Source organism: Phaethon aethereus, assembly GCF_964289735.1.
Source record: "Phaethon aethereus genome assembly, chromosome: 1".
Taxonomy (NCBI): domain Eukaryota; kingdom Metazoa; phylum Chordata; class Aves; order Phaethontiformes; family Phaethontidae; genus Phaethon; species Phaethon aethereus.
The window spans coordinates 23,286,248-23,304,427 of NC_138575.1; the positions used below are offsets into that span (position 1 = coordinate 23,286,248).

The following is an 18,180-nucleotide window of genomic DNA, read 5'->3' on the forward strand; positions in this document are numbered from 1 at the left end:
GAAAACCTAAATAATATAAAAAGCCACCTCCAAAACGAGACTCTGACAGCGCGAGAACGAGACACAAAAATGAACAATGTTGAACAACCGTGAATCACAAGTATGGAGAAAGACACAGCCAGTACACCACACGAGGCCTCATGCCAAAGGATATTCCTGTTTCAGTATTATGCCTTCAGTGGAGAAATGAGATAAATTTAATTCTTTAAGACATTTTGGTATCTGGTGTATCCTGCAATTTATTATTTACTTTTCCAACTTCTCAGAGCTGGAAAGCCTTTACAATTCTGCTTACAAAGAAACTCTGATGAGATGGATATTTAGTTTCTCACAAATTCTCAAATCTTGTTTTGTCTCATCTTCCAATAGCAATTATTAGATTATTTTCCCAAGGATTACGTGAAGGAAAATAAGACAATGAGGAATACTGAATTCAAAGCTGCGAACTGAACGGGGGACTCTTGAACTGCCATTTGTGACAGCCTTTGCTGAAGCTTGCAGGAGACTACAGAGATCTGCCGTGGTGCCTTCAGGGCACCTTCCTGTAAATTCGGGCAAATTCCCCAGCACTCCAGTGATGGCAGGGTTAGGAGTACCATCGGGAAGTAAAATGGTCTCACAAACGGGTATTGTGCAGATTGAAAAAATATACATGGGGAAATAATGAGAACAGACACTTGAATGGCAACAGAAGACAAAGATTTATTTTTACTGACTTTCAACTGGTGTTAAGATCGCTTGAGAGACATCCAGAAAATTTGTAAGACCACCACAGATATGACTACATATGCATATTCTGTCTATCTCACTACCACGCCCTCTCTTCATAAAGGCACTAACTATAAATAATATGAAAACAGACAGATAAAATGCCAGAAAAAAAAAAAGGGATTGCCTGTATGGACCTCTATGTTTATGTTTGTATACATTCATGCTTTAAATGTACAATTTTAAAATTAATTTTAAAAGTCACCTTTATTTTGGCAATACAACTGATAAAATGAAACATGCAGAACACACAGCTCGACAGAACTCAGTGCATAATTTTGTCAGAACGAAGCAGTTCTTTATCACCCTTTGTGAGCCGGGAATACATTCATATTACAAGGCAAAAAAAAAAAACCCGCCCAAAACAGACAACATATGGCGTCTGTATAATGCATCTGCTTTTCCACATCTTCTCCAACATCTTTGGGTAGTAAAATCTACGTCTGACCACAGGTTAAATTGTATGGTTGGATTTTAACAGTCTTCATAGTGCAGCAAGGCAAGACAGGGCTGCCTGTTTTCACTGTTCTATCTCCAGGCTATCCATTTTTAAGTCGGGGGGTTTAAAGCTAATCACTTCTTCATAGGTAAGTTCTGTAGAGGGGGTAAGGGAGAGAGGGGAATTAGGTGACATTCTCTTCAAAAGAAAAATATTCCAGATGAAACAGTTCTATAGATGCATGTGACTTGCAGTTTGTATTTCTGGCCTTTTTAGAGTCCAGATCCAAAACCAGACTGAATTCACTAGGAATCCTTCTGTTAACCTCAGGTTACAAATTAGACTCGCAAATACTGTTATTGTACAACATGTCTGTCCCCTTCAGCTAATTACTAAAACACACAGGCCCTGAAATGGAAACATCAATTATGCTGTCAGATGACCTGCCAAAATGATGTCATAAAAGACAAAATGTAATGGAAAATGAAATCTTTAAAAGCACCCGAACAGGTTCTAAAACGTATACTTTTAACTGCAGAGAATCTTCTTTATAATTTCTCAGTCAATTGCCTTCACCATAAATCACCTGCAATTCCGTGCTAACGCCTTGGGATCTAGGTTTTGTTGGTTTTTAAAAAATGTTTCATTGTAAGTAACTTAATTTTAAGGTCCTCTGAAAAAAATGTTCGTCTTAGAAGCATGTAACAAACAGTTCTATTTTCATCAAGAAAGGCTTAACTAGAAACACGGTTTTCTTGCTATTTTACCCCGCTTTAAGAATAGCCCTATATCTTTTCACGCTGACAGGCATGTCCTGTTCCGTGCCTTGCACAGGAATGGAATACGCCCTCAGCAGCGACCTTCTATGTATTTTTTCAGGTTAGATACTGTATTTTAAGGAGCAAATCCTGTTCACACGTTATCTGGCTAACGATGCATTACTTCAGGACCTGTTTTCCAGATACGCTTAAATCATATCAAACTCGTGCCTGTTAGATCGTTTATTAAATAGATCTGCCGGAGACAGCTGCTACACATGCACGTGGACCTTGCGCTCCTCCAAAAAGCATGTAAACATCTTTGGGCTGAATCTTGCTTACGCTCCGGTTGAGTTATGCTGTAGCATGCTGTACAGTGACCAGCGTGCCAGCTTTCAGGGCTTCTCTGAAAGAAAGTCTGTGTGCAGAACCCCTGAGGCGGAAGGATTCGTTAGGTGACTCCTTCAGTGATTGACTTGCGGCTATTAAGTAGCATCGGGTCACCAGCAGCCAGGGAGGAGCCCGAGCGGTCCTGACTGAACTCGGAGGAAGCCAGCGCCCTCACAAATCAGACACCTGGAACCGAATTAGGAATTATTCCTGCTGGCTGGGCATTACATGTTTATGAAGCTGCTTACCCGGTTCTCGTGCCACCTACTCAGCTGAGAGTACAGATGTTACGCTGAGATACGCGCAACGGGAGCAGCAGCTAAGGAGAGACAGTGCATAGCGTTCAGCTCTGAACAGCATACTCTTTGGCCTCTAAAATTTTGAAATATTTTCTAAGTGATTAAACATGTCAGAAAGAAATCTATGAGCTTGGGCTGCAAGCCTCAGCAGAGCACAGTGGAGGGCAAGGAAATCTCCTAAGTGCATGACGTGTAAGACAAAGTGTCTGAAATCTCATTTTACTTTGGTGCTCAGTGTCTCTTGGGATCAAGCACCACTGATTATTAATTGAACAGAAAAAGAGGGGAAATATGCCACAGATATCTTGAGAAACTGGGTCAATACTTCATCAACAGAACAAACATTTTATGCAAATGGTGACCTTTCATGTTATCTTACTTCAATATGGCACATAATGTACTTGAAAATAAAAAGTTTATTCCCCAAGATAAAAATATGGCCAGAAGGAAGAGCTGCACGTCCTGTGGCAGTGTTGAGATTTTTGTCTCAGGCCTTTTTTTCCCCTGTATAAAGAAGGATTTGGACCTGTAGTTCCAGCAAGGACAGTGAGGTAGAAAAATCTGATACTGTCCTTCCTAAAGAATTCACCTCCATGTCCTCAGTTCAGTTCAGAAAGAGTTAAGGTAAAGACTGTTCCTAAAATAATTTCAACAGAGTTTCATCACAAACAGAAATCAGCCTGATGACTCGGAAATTGTTAAACTTTCCTGTTAAAGACTCGGTCAACTGAAAAAGTAGCAGAAAACAAATCACCCACTGGGAAGTACAGCAGTGAACATGCCTCTCGATAAAAAAGATGCATGAGTCGTGCGGCATGCTGCCAGGTTTTGCAGAGGAGAGCATGTGTAAGGAATAAGCGATACCAGTCAATCCTCCTTGTTTGTACAGATGCAGTAGGCTACTAGAAAACCCTTTTCAGGGCTCTAGGAGATTGCTTTATTGTAGAGAGACCCATGACCCCGCTCCTATCTTTCTTTAAGATGTATTTGCTATAGTCAGTCTGCTTGTCTCCCCTGCAATGCCCAGGATAAAACATCACACAAGTGGAAGGGCATGAGTAAGACATGGGAGGTCACTATTTTTCATTATAAACCTATCCACTATGCTAATATATTTTTATCAAACCGTTCTGAAGTAAAAGTTACAGAATATACAAATAGAAACAGGACAACATTTATTTTATAGAATACACATCTCATCTTAGGCCAAGGAAAGGACTTTATTGATAAACAGGAACAATTAGTTTTCTAGAACGTTACCCTCAATTTAAAATGTCTAGTAAGGAATTTTTAGCATAATATGTCCTCATTAGACAATGATGAAATTGGCCTGTACTTTTCAGTATACTTGCAACCTAAACGTTTAGCCATGTTACTCTCGTGATACTGTAGTGCAATATGGTCATGATGCAAGCATGGAATTAACTCATAAAAAACGGTTGCTGCAGTATTTCTCAAGAATGGGTTTTGGGGTGTCACTCCACAGTAAAATCGTCAACTTTCATCTCAAACAAGGTCAACAGCATGGTTTATCTATTAATCCCAATTATTTGGCTATATAAAAAATGATTAGCCAAATACACATTTTATGTGGAAAACTTTAATTTTTGGTTCTGAACAAAGCTAGATCAGAATCCCAAATAGCATCACTTGCCCTAGGACAGTTACTTCAGCTGAGGATCTGACCTAAAAAACTAAAAGTAAGACAGAACGTGTGGTTATCTGGTAACTCGCATCACCTTTTAGTTAAGAGAAAACCTGCTATAGGGAATGTAGCGAGGAGATGATAGAATGGGGGAAGGGAGCGAAATCCAGAGAGGAAACCACCCTTTCCACATCTCCACTCCCACAAGCACACACATGGACTTACCCTCTTTCCCTGAGGCTTAAGGGTTCAAATTGCTCTGGTTAGAAATGGAGGAAACCTGTTACTTAAGGAAGGTTCTGTTCTGCTGCATGCATTAACTACCGCATGCAGCTCTGTTACCTTTCCACTCATCTATGGTTCGCTCCTTATTCTCTATTGACTCGTCGTACAGCTCGGCCTCAGGTTCGTCATCCGGATCATGATACTGTACAAAGTATGGATGTGCAAGTGCTTCCGAGGCAGTGATTCTTTTATCGCTGTCTAATATAAGCATCTTCTCAAGAAGATCTACAGCTAAGGGAAAAGGAGAAATGCAGTTCAAAGCCAGAAGAGACCATCTAGAAAAAGAGAAGGGAACTGTTTACACACAATCTGTTCTCACTCACCTTAAACACAGTTAACATTATTGGCAAACGCACAAAATTTAGGCAATATAACAAGTAAGTTCTGAAGATTTTATACTCTGAGTATAATTTTCAGAGCTGAAGGAAGCTTCTGGTTTGCTTGCGGTATGCACAAAGGTTCATTACATTCTATCTGATATCTGATTCACCTCTTCAGACATCCACGGCCTTCATTCTGAAAAGATCTCTGTGTGCTTAAAAGTTAACTATCCTGTGTTGTGCATCATGTGCTTAACTTGGTCGTGACCAGTGCAAACTTAAGTGACTTAAAACTGTGACTTTTAATTAGCTGCACCAATGAAATCATTAGATGAAAACCCCAAAGCAACTTTATAGGACCCAGCATAAAGAAGATATGTTTGGAGTCGACAGTTGCACAATGTTAGAAATGAGAGAGATCTGCAAGGCTGAAATTGGTTTTATATGGAAAGTATATAACAAGTATTTAAAATATTACATAAAAGTGATTTTTAGTGCTTTCACATAAGCAGTCATTAGTTTCCCTTTATGATATGAATATGTAGCATGTTCTCATGTACCTCATGCAAATAAATCCCTTTTTTTGTAAGAAAATGTTCACAGCTACTTATATTTGTAAAAATAAAACCATCTTCTAATACACAGAAAGAATTCAAAACATTTTGACTCATAATACTTCCCTATAGACAACGTTTTGATGTGCAGTCGGTGGAACTGACCGGGCGCTGTAGTAAGATGACCCCAGTGACTCAAACATCTCCTTTGCCGTGTCACAAAGCATGGCTTACAGAAACATCTCTTTTGGATAGGCAGAACCAATTGGTTAGACGTAAAAACAATTGTGCAAGATCAGACCGAAGGTCTGTCTGGCCTGGTATCCTGTGTCCAACAATGGCTGATACATTCTTAGGAAATAATACTCAAAAGGGTCATTCAAACAGCTATACTTCCTGCTATATTCTTCTGCTGGCCAGCAATTTACAGCTTATGGCCTTCCTGAGCCAGAAGTGATGTCTCTAGTCTAGACCCCATGACTTTTTTTTTTATTCCTGCTACATATAGTTGGCTTTTGCTTTTCGTCCAAAGACCGTTTTCCTTTAGGAGGTTCCCATAATCTCCACCAGAAACAAAAGACACTGGCTTCATGAAGGGAAACCAGTCTCAGGACGAATGGTTAAGCAATGCTCTTCTCACTGGTCTGATCATTATTATATGGGATCATATAGCAAAGGAAGGCTTGAGTTCCTATGTTAGTTAAAGATTTAATCTGTATCAGTCTGACTTTCTTACCTAATGGATTGGCACCACGAAATACTGCTTTCAAATCCTGTTGAGGCATATGTGGAAGAGATTCAATGTATTTTCTTGCCTAGGAATAAATCAATACACATACCACATGCACAGAGGTTAAATTTTGCCCAAGAGTAACCATTTCAAATCTAAAAAAGCAGACGTAGTATTTTTAATGTTTTTCATACATGGGAAAAGCTTCTTTACATAAAACCATAATGTATGACTTTGTTTTAAATAGTCACTCCTGTGTATTGCACAATAAGCAAGAGAGGTTTAAAGAGGTATATTTTCCTCTAAAGGTTATGTGTTAGCGCTTATTTTTTCACCTGTGCTTACTGGTTCATTGCAGTATAGCCCCAGGGAACCCATGCATGTAACATTCAACCAGAAATTGCAACCTAAATCACCTTTCCGTTACCCTCAGCAAAGTGGCATAATCCAATCCGCGTCCTTCCCTCTCTCTCCTCCGTTGAACAGTAGCTTCACTAACCAAAGAACAAATCCTGATGCTCCCAGGGCGCAGATCTTCAGGTATTTAAAAGACTTTATAGCTTGCCTTGTCACCGTGGCTGTGAAAGGCCCATCCAGGCTCAGTGAGGACAAGCCTCCCCGCCTACCAGACCCACAAATGTCAGTGCGGAGCCTGACATTACCTGAGCTATGAATTTCTGGGCTGAGGTAGGTAGGCGGGCAATCAGCAAGAAAAGAGGTTGAATGCTGGTCCTAAGGGATCAGACAGAACAGGGAATTCTGAAATGGAACAGTTAAAGAAGAGGGAAATGGCCATCCCCAAATCCGTAAAAAACCCAGCTGGTCTTTGAAGAAACCTTAACCCTTTTCAAACGTGTTTGTGTTACCAGGGACGTCTCCCTGCACGCTTAGCAGTCCTGTTAGAAGGAGACTATCTGCAGGAGGCTAACTAAGCATCCTTGGCCTGCTGAAGACAGCAAAAGAAATAAAGTTGTTCACACCAATGCAGCTCCATGGTTTCAAGTGAGATATCAGATTGAGAACTTCTGAACTACCGTTAAGCAACTATAAAATACTGACATATCATCTGTGCAATCCTACAACCACGCTTGGGAAACAGATCCTGCTCCCTATGCTGTTCTCTCTGCCATCATCTTAATTTCTGCAGCTATGATGAACTGATATAAAGATATTTTAAATCATGACGTAGCCCAGTCTCTATTCAAACTGTGTTCTAATTCAACGAGGCAGATCTATTTATTTTTTCTGCTTCTTGTAAGATGTAAGCATATTCTATCAAAACTCTAGACTACCTACGACTTAGCGACACATTTCAGAGCCTTACTAAAAGAAGCAAGCCTTCATGCGTTATGTCCCCAACCTGCTAGAACTATATTAGCATTTTCCCTTTTCATTATGGGAGCTGACAGCAAGGCTTTCTAAAAGGATGGTTTCTCTCTAGCAGCTGTAACCAGTCACGCAGAGAATGATGTTTAAAAGTCAAAAATAGACTTCACTCCGCCTATTTAATGCCCCTAAAGTTCATAAAGGCAGCAAACACCTGCAGCTCCTGTCAGAGTTAAGTCTTCCAGGGCATTAGTTTATACATATGTATGAAGAGCAGAGCAAAGGAGAGCTGTCACACATTCTTGCACTGAAGCCATGGACTAGGGCAGAAACAAGAGGTAAATATATCTTATGACAAACATCTGTGGATTTGTGGATTATTTGTTGCTGTATGAACATTAATTAACATCACTAATCCTAATTCCATCATGACTGAACAAGATATGGTCAAAATTATCTCCAACCTTGCCCAGAAGTCCTTTGAAAACAACACAGACCTGTCAAAGTATACTTACCAGCCTGTCCCCTCTGCTTATACATTCACCACAGAAACCCAAACAATAGAATCCAGACATTTAAATTATTCTGAAAATAATGAAATGCAATCACCATTTAAACCTATATTAACATGAAAGACTGACAGATCAGCTCAGTAACTTCTGCTGAAACATCCCATGAGGTTGATCTTTTAGCTTCCAATTCTTTAATTCTCTACTTACAACTGAAAATTGGCTTGGCGTTTCAGAAAAGCTCTGACCTTGCTGTTAGAGGAATGGAAAAAATTGTCTGGGACTGTAAACTGCATTGTGAAATATCTAAACAATAAGGCCAAAGTACAAGGTAAAGAAGAACTAGAATGAAGGAATGGAATAGACACTCCCTTGCAAGAGGCAAGTACCTCCAAGCAAGGTACATATCTCCTTTGACGTTGCTCCTCTAACGAGGCAGCAGCAGCCCAGAGGTGACGTAGTAGCACCCCCATTCATTAACTTGGTTTTTGTGTTCTCCCCATGCTCTAGAGGTATAATTAGTCTCAGTAAAACAGTTTTGGGATTCCTGTAGCTCACTGAGGTACGCCCTGAAACACAGTAAATTAAAGACAAAAGCAGGTATCATCTTCAGTTACTATTTAAGGTGTTTAATCTCATAATTGAAAAACTCACAAACAGGCGTTGGCCTGCGCCGATGAGGTTTCCTTATGCTTGGACCTTCCAGAAATACCGTGTTGCTCTGGCTCTCCTACTGCTCCTCCTTAATTAACCCACTACTGTATTCATTAGTAAGTTCAAAGAAAACCCATCAATACACACACAAGCTGAAAAATAGCCACTAGTGTTAGACTGAGGAGCATACAGGCTTAAGAAAACAGCTTCAGCTCAGGAGGTATCTGTGTGCTGTTGTTGAGCTGAATTTTTACACCGTGCCCATCACCTGCCTTTATCAATCAATGCCACATCTCATTCCTCAGCTGGATATCCACAGTTATAGCTTAAAGCGAATCTTTTAAGTATAGCTTTAGCAGAGAAACAAAGTGGAAATTGTTCATTTACTAGATTACTATCTTAAAGAAGTCATATGGAGAGTTAAAAATCACACCGTTAACCACAGATATTATCATGAAAGTGGACCTCACACAAGCATTCTGAGAGATGAATAAATATGAATTTCAAATTAGGGATCCAAATGAGAGCCCTCAGGCAGAACATGCATTATTTGATTCTGATATCTCTGTTTAGATCCCTTACAAAAATGGAAAGTATAAAAATTAAAGAGCCATCAGATTTAATAACAAGAATATAATGCTCTAAGCTGAGCATCAGTTTGAATTTTTTTTATTATAAGTATAGCAGTAAAATAAAAGATCATCAGGACCAACTGCAAAACTCCTTTCAAAAACTGAGTACATGAGAACAAGTATCAAAATTAATACAGCTGACAGTCCAGGCATTTGGACACCTCTAAAAAGAATATTTTTTAAGTCATGCCATTCTAGCAGCAAAAAAGAGAGATCACTTTGAAGTGTTTGCCCATTTCCAAATCTGAGTATCTGTGTAACACAACCAGTGACATACGATGCTAGTTAGAATGACAGAGAGTCAGTTAACCAAATGAAGCTGTGAACTCACATGTTCTGATGATATCTTCTTCAGAAGTTCAGAACTGGGTGTGCCCACAACTTCCATTATTCTCTTTAGCTGATCGATATCTGCATTATTTCAGGGAAATAAACACCACACGGTCCTTCTGGGTTTAAACAATTAATGAGCTTTCATGCAGATAGTTAAGATGTTTAAAAGTATTCAGCAAGACAACTCCATCGTAGTCCATGGAAGGATACCAATTCATACCTGATTAAGCCTAGTTGCTGGAGTACCAAATTCTCTATGGTACTATATGCATTTCTGTCAGGTGTGCCTGCATGTGAGAAAAGTGCATGCAAAATATTGCCTCCCTGTCCCAGCTCCCAGTTTAACATATTCTTAAACTTAGTTTTAATAGCACATTTATGTTTCAGTAATCTGAAGGATTTCTGAAGAACAGCTCATAAGATAGAGCACATAGGGCTAGATTACAAATCTGAGGGCTGGTAAGTGGAAAATTCTCATTTAGTAGCTTTAAAAATCTGGTTTATATCACTCCCAAGATAAAAAACTTTAAAATGTTCGTTTTTCATTGTCATATATGACCTGTAAAGTATATTACATTTTCCCTAGAGACTCAGGGTTATTTTACAGCTTTATTTAAATTGATGTAATCATATAGTTGTAGCCAATACTTAATAACAGCAATATCTTATTTCTTGAAAACTAGATGTATTGATTTTCCAAATACCACATATCATGTAATCAAACAGCCTGAAGCACAGTCATCGTCCAGATGATGAACATCTGGACAATGCCTGTGGTTATAAGAGAGCCTAATGATGCTGAGCACAATAGAAAGGTCAGTGGGGAGACTTGGTCTCTCAGCTCTCTTAACAGTTTTGCAGGCAATTCTAATGTCCTGTTGTTTTGCACCTGGCAACAGCTTAGTTTTAGCAGAATTGTTTGCTTTTTGAGGGTTTCAGAGTAGCGAGAAATGTCAATATTCAGTACAGAAGAATGTGCCTTTGTTTCTCATATTAAAAGCTTCCCTCCTCTGCTGCAGTTGTTCCCTCATTCCTCATTATCTGTTTTTCTTCAGTTTTCTTTTATTATTTTACCGCTCTCCTCAACAATGGCTTTTTTTCCTCTTGCCAGCGCAGGAAACGCCAACGGGAATCCCTGATACTCCGGCAGGGACCACATCACAGCGCTGAAGAAAAGAGGGGTTTGTTGCTTCCATGGCATTTCTGGAACTGTTGGGTTTTTTTTATGATGGGACACAATATGTCTATTAATATATTTATTATTTAAAAGTTAATTCATTTGCATTTTAGGAACTTCCAGCCTAAAAGCAGTTCTATTTTTTAAAATTATATTAGCCGATTAAAAAATACGGCCTTTACGCAGCTTCAGTTTTAATGTATGTTATTTCAGTAAGATACACACATGGAAGAAATCTGCCCCGTTGTAACTACGTTATTATTTACATACAGATACACAACAAAGAGTAAATGTAACTTACTGTTTTTTAGGAACATCTGTTACTGGTTTTTTCCTACCAGTGGGTCTCATATTCTGCTGGCATATACACTAAACCGAAAGATTAGCAAAAATTGTTTACCGTTCTAGGAGTTTGTTACCTCAAAAACATGTCCACAGAAACACTTGAGTCATTAGAAAAAAGGAAGAATTAGAGGGTATTTCTATAGCTGCATTGTATGTTTTATGTTAAGGATACAGTCATTTCCTGGAAATAGGGCCTTCCCCTTCAATAGCTCGGCCATGATGCATCCAACCGACCAGATGTCAACTGCCGAAAAACGGGGAGGGAAATGTGTACGATGAATCAAAGAGATCCTTAAACAGAGTTGCCCCTTGGTTTAAAACTATCGCTATATCCAGCTGTAGCAAAATCCCAGTCTTCCCAGTTTACCTGTTTGATTGTAGTGCATCCAGTTTAACATAATTTCTGGAGCTCTGTACCATCTTGTTGCAACATATCCCGTCATTTCATCATCAGTTTGTCGAGCTAAACCAAAGTCTAAAATCTACAGAAGAAAAAAGAATTAATAAAAATGCCTTTTCACTTTTGTTGCAGGTAGTGATTTTCCCCATTACTTCTTTCTGAGCTTATCCAGCAGTCACCATCGGTGAAGAAAAGCGGCAACGCTCTGCGGACGAGCTCCCTGCTGCATCCCTGCAGCCTGCGGGTCCGCACAAAGACACTTCCACGGCGATGAGCCCGGCCCTGTGTCCTCTAAGGCAAACTTTACATTTTTACCTCAAGTTAAATTTTCCTCTGGCGTTCATTTGCTAAAATTGAGCACTGCTGCTATAAAAACGAAACATCACCCAGCGGGAACGTTTGTGCAAAATGCCAACAGCAAGTGCCACTGGCCACTTAAACATTTAAAGACCCCACGAGCTGATCACAAATCCACAGAATTCCTGTTGTTTCCCTCTCACGTCTACCTAACCGCTGTTGCACGCAGGTAGCATTTACCCAAATCACGCAGCATTTCGATGCCACTAGGAGAGAAGCATATATCGTGCATAACAAGGTAGATTTAAATCACGTTTAAACCATCTGTTTTCGGTAGAACTCCCCCACCGAGACAACAAAGGAGCTCTGTTTAGCTACAGATATTATTCATAGGCTCGATGGCATAATGTTCTCCTCCATATGCTCTCCCTTGCTAAGTTTACATTGATGGGAAGTTATTTCAATTAAATTTTTCCTGCTCATTTCTTTGCTTTCCATTTTTTGATCTATGTCCCACTAATTATGGAGCTAAAAGGTATTCCTAACTCTAAAAGAGACTGTTGTGAAAGGGTCCCATCTGAGCCTCAGCGCTGCTCGTTAACTCATCTGAGCTAGTTAGCATCTCTTCTGTCCTGGTTTCAGCCAGGATAGAGCTGGTTTTCTTCACAGAAGCCAGTGTGAGGCTGTGTTTTGGATTTGGGATGAGGAACTGTTGATAATGTGCTGATGTTTTGGGTTGCTGCTGAGCAGTCAAGGACAGTCCAGCTTCTCGTGCTGGGCTGCCAGCGAGCAGGCTGGGGGTGCACGGGGAGCTGGGAGGGGACACAGCCAGGACAGTGACCCAGGGGGATATTCCCTACCATCCGACGTCATGCCCAGTACATAAACTGGAGTTGGCCGGGGGGCGGAAATCGCTGCTCGGGGACGGGCTGTCGATCGCCGGGTGGTGAGCAATTGCTGTATTGGGCCTCACTTGTTCTTGTACATTCCTTTGTTGGTATTATCATTGTTGTTCCCGTCTTTCTTTCTGTCCTATTAAACCGTGTTTATCTCAACCCACGAGTTTTTTTTTTCCCAATTCTCTCCCCCGTCCCACTGCGGGAGGGGGAGTGAGCGAGCGGCTGCGTGGTGCTTAGTTGCTGGCTGGGGCTAAACCACGACATCTTCAAACAAAAATGTGAATTAAAATCAGTGGCAACCTTCCGTGACGATATCCAGGATTATTTATTAAGCTGATGGCTAATCATTTTCATTGGGAGTAAGAAAATTTTAGGAGTATCATTCAAAATTCCCCAGTTATAATCCAATTTAAAGATATAACAAACCTAAAGAAAAATATTAATATATAAATAACACATTAACATCTTTACTTACAATATACTTTAAAAGCGCTATTTATTTCTTAAATAAGCAAAAATAAAAGCAGGCGGTAAACAAGGCATGAATAATGGCTTGAAACTCGAACAATAATGCTCTTTTTTTTATAAGGGTTTTGGCAATACTTCAATAGCTGATCTCTTCTATCAAATGTGTACACACACACACGTTTTTCTTCTTTTTGCTGCTATTCCCTTTTTGTTTGTACCTGGAAATGGTTTGTTCTATTAGAAAATAATTTGGTAACAGACAAAATAAAGCTATAAATATACACGAAGCAAAGAGCAGTGTAACAAATGCTAAGCAGGGAGGTGCACAGACACCATAATAATAGAAAAAAGACAATTAAAAGTCTCCTTTACTTACAGTACAAAAATACAGGACACATTTTAGAGTGCATGATCAGACTCAGACGACCCATAAAATTTCACAGATGCTGAACATACATGCATGAAGATATTAAAGGGATAATGATGAAACTTGCTGAGCTTCTGCAAGTGTCACTAAACCACACAGGAACTACAGTTTCTCACCACAGATCCGGATTAGTGCGAGAACCTAACTGCACTGTTCTTATTGACTATTGTGATTTTTTGCTGATCTTGTAGTATTTGGAATCTTTTCTTAAATCCGCCACAGCTGGAATAAAGTGATTACATCAGACTCAGTCACAGGGAGAAAGATGTTTCTGGCTCTCATGGAGAAATGCTAAACTTCTCATTCTTAGGCTTAAAGGCTTAGAAAGCTAGAAGACATCTTTTCCTTCTCCAGAGCCTCACGCTTATTATGTAATATCATATCACACAGATACACAAAGATATGTATTTATATAGACATGTACATTAAAATAGCATTTCAGAAATGTGGATTACAGGTGGGTTTTTTGGTGAGGTTTGGTTGTTTTGGTTTGGTTTGGTTTTTTTACTGCCTGTAACTGGTAACTTAACTGGTAATACTGCTATCTTTTTTCATATCATTATTTGATTTAGCTTGTATGTTCTGTAGATATAAAAATGAAAGTTGTTGCAAGGCTTAATCTCAACATGGCAGATGCAGATACATATCACAGGTCAAACTTTCGAGATATAGTCAGTTAAGTACTCACTCATGGGCCAAATCATTAGCCTATGTACCATCTGCAAGGAACCAGGAATGAACATTCTGCAAAGATACTTGTGTTCATACTAAATTAACACTGGGGAGAAAACAGATATTCAAGAAAATGGGTTTTCTATGCCAGGGGAGCAACAGTAGCAAACAGCTGAAATTAATGGAATCAGAAATAAAAATGGTAGCTAATGTTTTTCTCAGAAAACTGTCATCTTGGGAGCTTTTACAACATTCTTCATTACAACAGCATGATACCTACCCTCAATTCACAGTCTTCATTTACAGCCAGGTTACTGGGCTTCAGGTCCTGTGGCAGAACAGTTAGTCAAATACGATTTTAACCTTTTAAAGTATATTACAACTATGTCTTAGTAACACATTTGATGCACAGGGAGGCACCATTCATTTTTATTATCGCCATGAGTGAACTCACCCGATGTATGATTCCAGCTGAGTGAATGTACTGTGAAACAAAAAGGAAAAAAAAATTAAGATCTGAAGTTAGAGGTGAAGGAAGGTATAAGTCACTTGTCTTATCTTTTCACTTCTGAGGCTGATGGTTTTATACACAGAAAAGACTTATGTCACACTACATTTTCAGATCAAACGGAGGTATGACGCACTTCAAAACCTCCTTGTTTTGTCTTATCCAGAGCTGAATGTTTCAGGAAAGATAACCATGAAGACTAGGTTCTACCACAAAAGACAGCACTTGCAGTGATTCTTCTGTCAAAAGTTTCTTACCAATTTGGAATTTATTCCAGTCTTACCTGGACGTCCATGTTGATCAGCTAGCGGCCTAGGGAGCAGTACAGTTGACTCCTAGATGTTGTAAATCCCTTTCCCACACTCTGAACACTAAATGTGGGTGACAGATACTCACACCCTGGGACAGGTTAGTGACCAGATACCGAGCTAAGCTGCAGCAGTGCTTCAGGTCTGCTTCCAAAGCAGTGACCCAAAGCAGTATTTCAATGGCTATTTAGTGTCTCTGCTATTTTACAATAAAACATTGAAACTCAAAGACTGAGCAAATCTTACTCTGTAATTGCCTATCGTTCACTTGTAAGGATTAACAGCCAGTTTATCTATGATCTTACTGACCAGGATCAGCAAGACCTCCAAAACCTTCTCTTCTATTCTCTAGAGGTGAATTCACCTTCTTTTGTAAGAGCAGAGATTACATGCAAAACCTGTATATCAACTGGGAAAACCCAAAGAAACTGCCAGGACATTCTTCTTGTTCCAGACCTTGTTCCAGTTCCTCACAACAGCTGCGAGCAGCTGAATGGGGAGGAAACCCAACCGCCGCTTGCGGCAGAGCGAGCCGCGTCCCCGCTCTCTGTGACACGGGCTCCTCGTGGTGCCACCAAGCAGCTCCCTGCCAGCTCGGGAGCCGGCCGATCTCCGCAGCTCCACGCTAGCGCTTCCTCTGCTCAGACGGCCCCTGTCAGGCGCGAAGCCTGCGCTCCGTACGGCCGAACACACCTACCGGCGAGCCCCAGGCTTACTCAGGTACGCGAACACGCGCTGTAATGACCCCAGCGTAGAGGTAAGGGAGGAGTTATGTACGATCAAATGTGCTTCGACTAATGAGACATGAGAACTTCAAGTCCAGAAGAGACCCCTCCCCTTCGAAAAAGAGCCAGAAATGCACCTGAGTGCATTTCTGAAATTAATATTCACTTTAGAGCCCAACTCTTACTATTATTTCTCTCTGACACAACATAGCCTTATATTCAAAACCGCAAGCTGGATAATTAACTCCAGAATCCATCTTCCTAATCAAGCTATTAACTTAAGTAAATGAGACAAAGCAATTAAGGGCTCAGTTCTGCAATTTTTATTCCCTAAAATCTGCACTTAAATTGACAGAACCTGCATGCATGAATAAGAATTACTGTCTCAGGCACCAGGTGACTTGCTGAAAATCATGTAATAAGTGTATTTCAGAGCCAGTATTTACAATGGCTTGCTTTCAAACATGCAGTTATTTTCCAGGTCTAAAATGTCAATTACTATTAAGTTAGCTGCTAAAGCAGTTGATCTCTCTCTTTGCTTTTACCTGGGAAAGGAAAATGCTTATCACCTAGTAACGGGAAGCATTTTCTAAACCTTCTCCTGTTTATAGACACTTATATGTTTAATGTCAGCAAAACAATATATATTTTACAGAATCACAGAATCACAGAATCATTAAGGTTGTAAAAGACCTTTAAGATCACAAAGTCCAACCATCAACCCAACATCACCATGTCCCCTAAACCATGTCCTGAAGTGCCACATACACACGTTTTTTGAACACTTCCAGAGATGGCGACTCCACCACCTCCCTGGGCAGCCTGTTCCAATGCCTGACCACCCTCTCAGTACAGAAATTTTTCTTTATATCCAGTTTAAACCTCCCCTGGCGCAACTTGAGGCCATTTCCTCTTGTCCTATTGCTGGTTACTTGGGAGAAGAGACCAACACCCACCTCACCACAACCTCCTTTCAGGTAGTTGTAGAGAGCGATAAGGTCTCCCCTCAGCCTCCCCTTCTCCAGACTAAAGAATCCCAGTTCCCTCAGCCGCTCCTCATAAGACATGTGCTCCAGCCCCCTCACCAGCTTCGTTGTCTTTCTCTGGACATGCTCCAGCACCTCAACGTCCTTCTTGTAGTGAGGGGCCCAAAACTGAACACAGGATTCGAGGTGCGGCCTCACCAGTGCCAAGTACAGGGACACGATCACTTCCCTACTCCTGCTGGCCACACTATTTCTGATACAGGCCAGGACGCTGTTGGCCTCCTCGGCCACCTGGGCACACTGCTGGCTCATGTTCAGCCGGCTGTCAGCTAGCACCCCCAGGTGCTTGTTTTAGAATTTTAATTCCTTCAGAAGAAAATTTTGCTACAATTTCATTGCGCATCACCTGTGTTATCTAATTGTATAAATTTTAACTGATATGATTAAAGGAAACAATCACAGAATCACAGAAGAGTGATCGCAGAGTGAATCCCAGGTGATTGTGTGCAACATCATACGTTCCTAGGATAAACTTCTATGTCCAGACATTTCCCAGAGAACCCAACTAACTTGGTTATCTCTTCATCTATGTGACACTCTCTACAAAAATCAGGGCTGTAGTTTTTCAAACCAGCTCATGTCTTTCAAAGCACAAATGTGAGTTGCTTGCCATATCATTCTTTATTAATTTCACATTCTTCAGAAGTTTTTTCACTACCTTCTCAGGACAGGTGAAGTGTCTAAAAGACACACTGTGCCCTACAGAACATGTTCACTTGAGACACTATATAGCAAGTGATGCTCCTTTGATAATAGACACTGATCTAAAGTTAATGTTCAAGGGGAGTATTCACATGTATTGCACATGCAAACATTGGCAGGCTTGGGGTTTTATTTCTGGTTATAAAAATGATCTGATAATTTCTAAAGTGATTGCTGCTATCTGCACACTCTTAAGACATAAAAAAAAAGTGTTTAAGTACTGTCACTGCAATGAACCAGTCATTACTACAACATTTTGGTTGCTGACTCTACAATTCCTGCATTCAGTCAGTACCTTAAGACCTCGAAGTAACTGGTAGATAAGAAACTGTATATGGTCATCTGTCAACTTCTGGCACTTCACTATGTTATTCAGGTCAGCACCCATTAAATTTGTCACGAGATACCTGTGAAAATAAAACAGAAGAAAACAAAGAAACACACCTCATTTAAGAATGGTAAAATGTAAATCCTTCTAAAAGCTGCACTTCTAAAGAGTAACTACACACTCGCATGTAGGTTCCTTTTTCACTTTCTACTAACACATAGTTTATACCCTTTAAA

The 18,180-nt window shown here is 40.2% G+C and overlaps 1 protein-coding gene across 1 annotated transcript in view; it reads right to left on the reverse strand.

Annotated features, from left to right (window-relative positions):
* Nucleotides 1–489: 489 nt before the first annotated feature.
* Nucleotides 490–18,180, reverse strand: part of MAPK11 (mitogen-activated protein kinase 11) — a 35,164-nt gene continuing 17,473 nt past the window's right edge. Inside the window, exons 4-12 of the mRNA XM_082013980.1 lie at nt 17,912–18,023; nt 14,782–14,811; nt 14,608–14,655; nt 11,532–11,646; nt 11,337–11,408; nt 9,641–9,720; nt 6,195–6,273; nt 4,642–4,815; nt 490–1,362 (exon numbers count right to left, since the gene is read on the reverse strand). Of these exons, the coding sequence (XP_081870106.1) occupies nt 1,289–1,362; nt 4,642–4,815; nt 6,195–6,273; nt 9,641–9,720; nt 11,337–11,408; nt 11,532–11,646; nt 14,608–14,655; nt 14,782–14,811; nt 17,912–18,023 (784 nt within the window). The 3' untranslated portion in view covers nt 490–1,288. The remainder of the gene's footprint in view (nt 1,363–4,641; nt 4,816–6,194; nt 6,274–9,640; nt 9,721–11,336; nt 11,409–11,531; nt 11,647–14,607; nt 14,656–14,781; nt 14,812–17,911; nt 18,024–18,180) is intronic.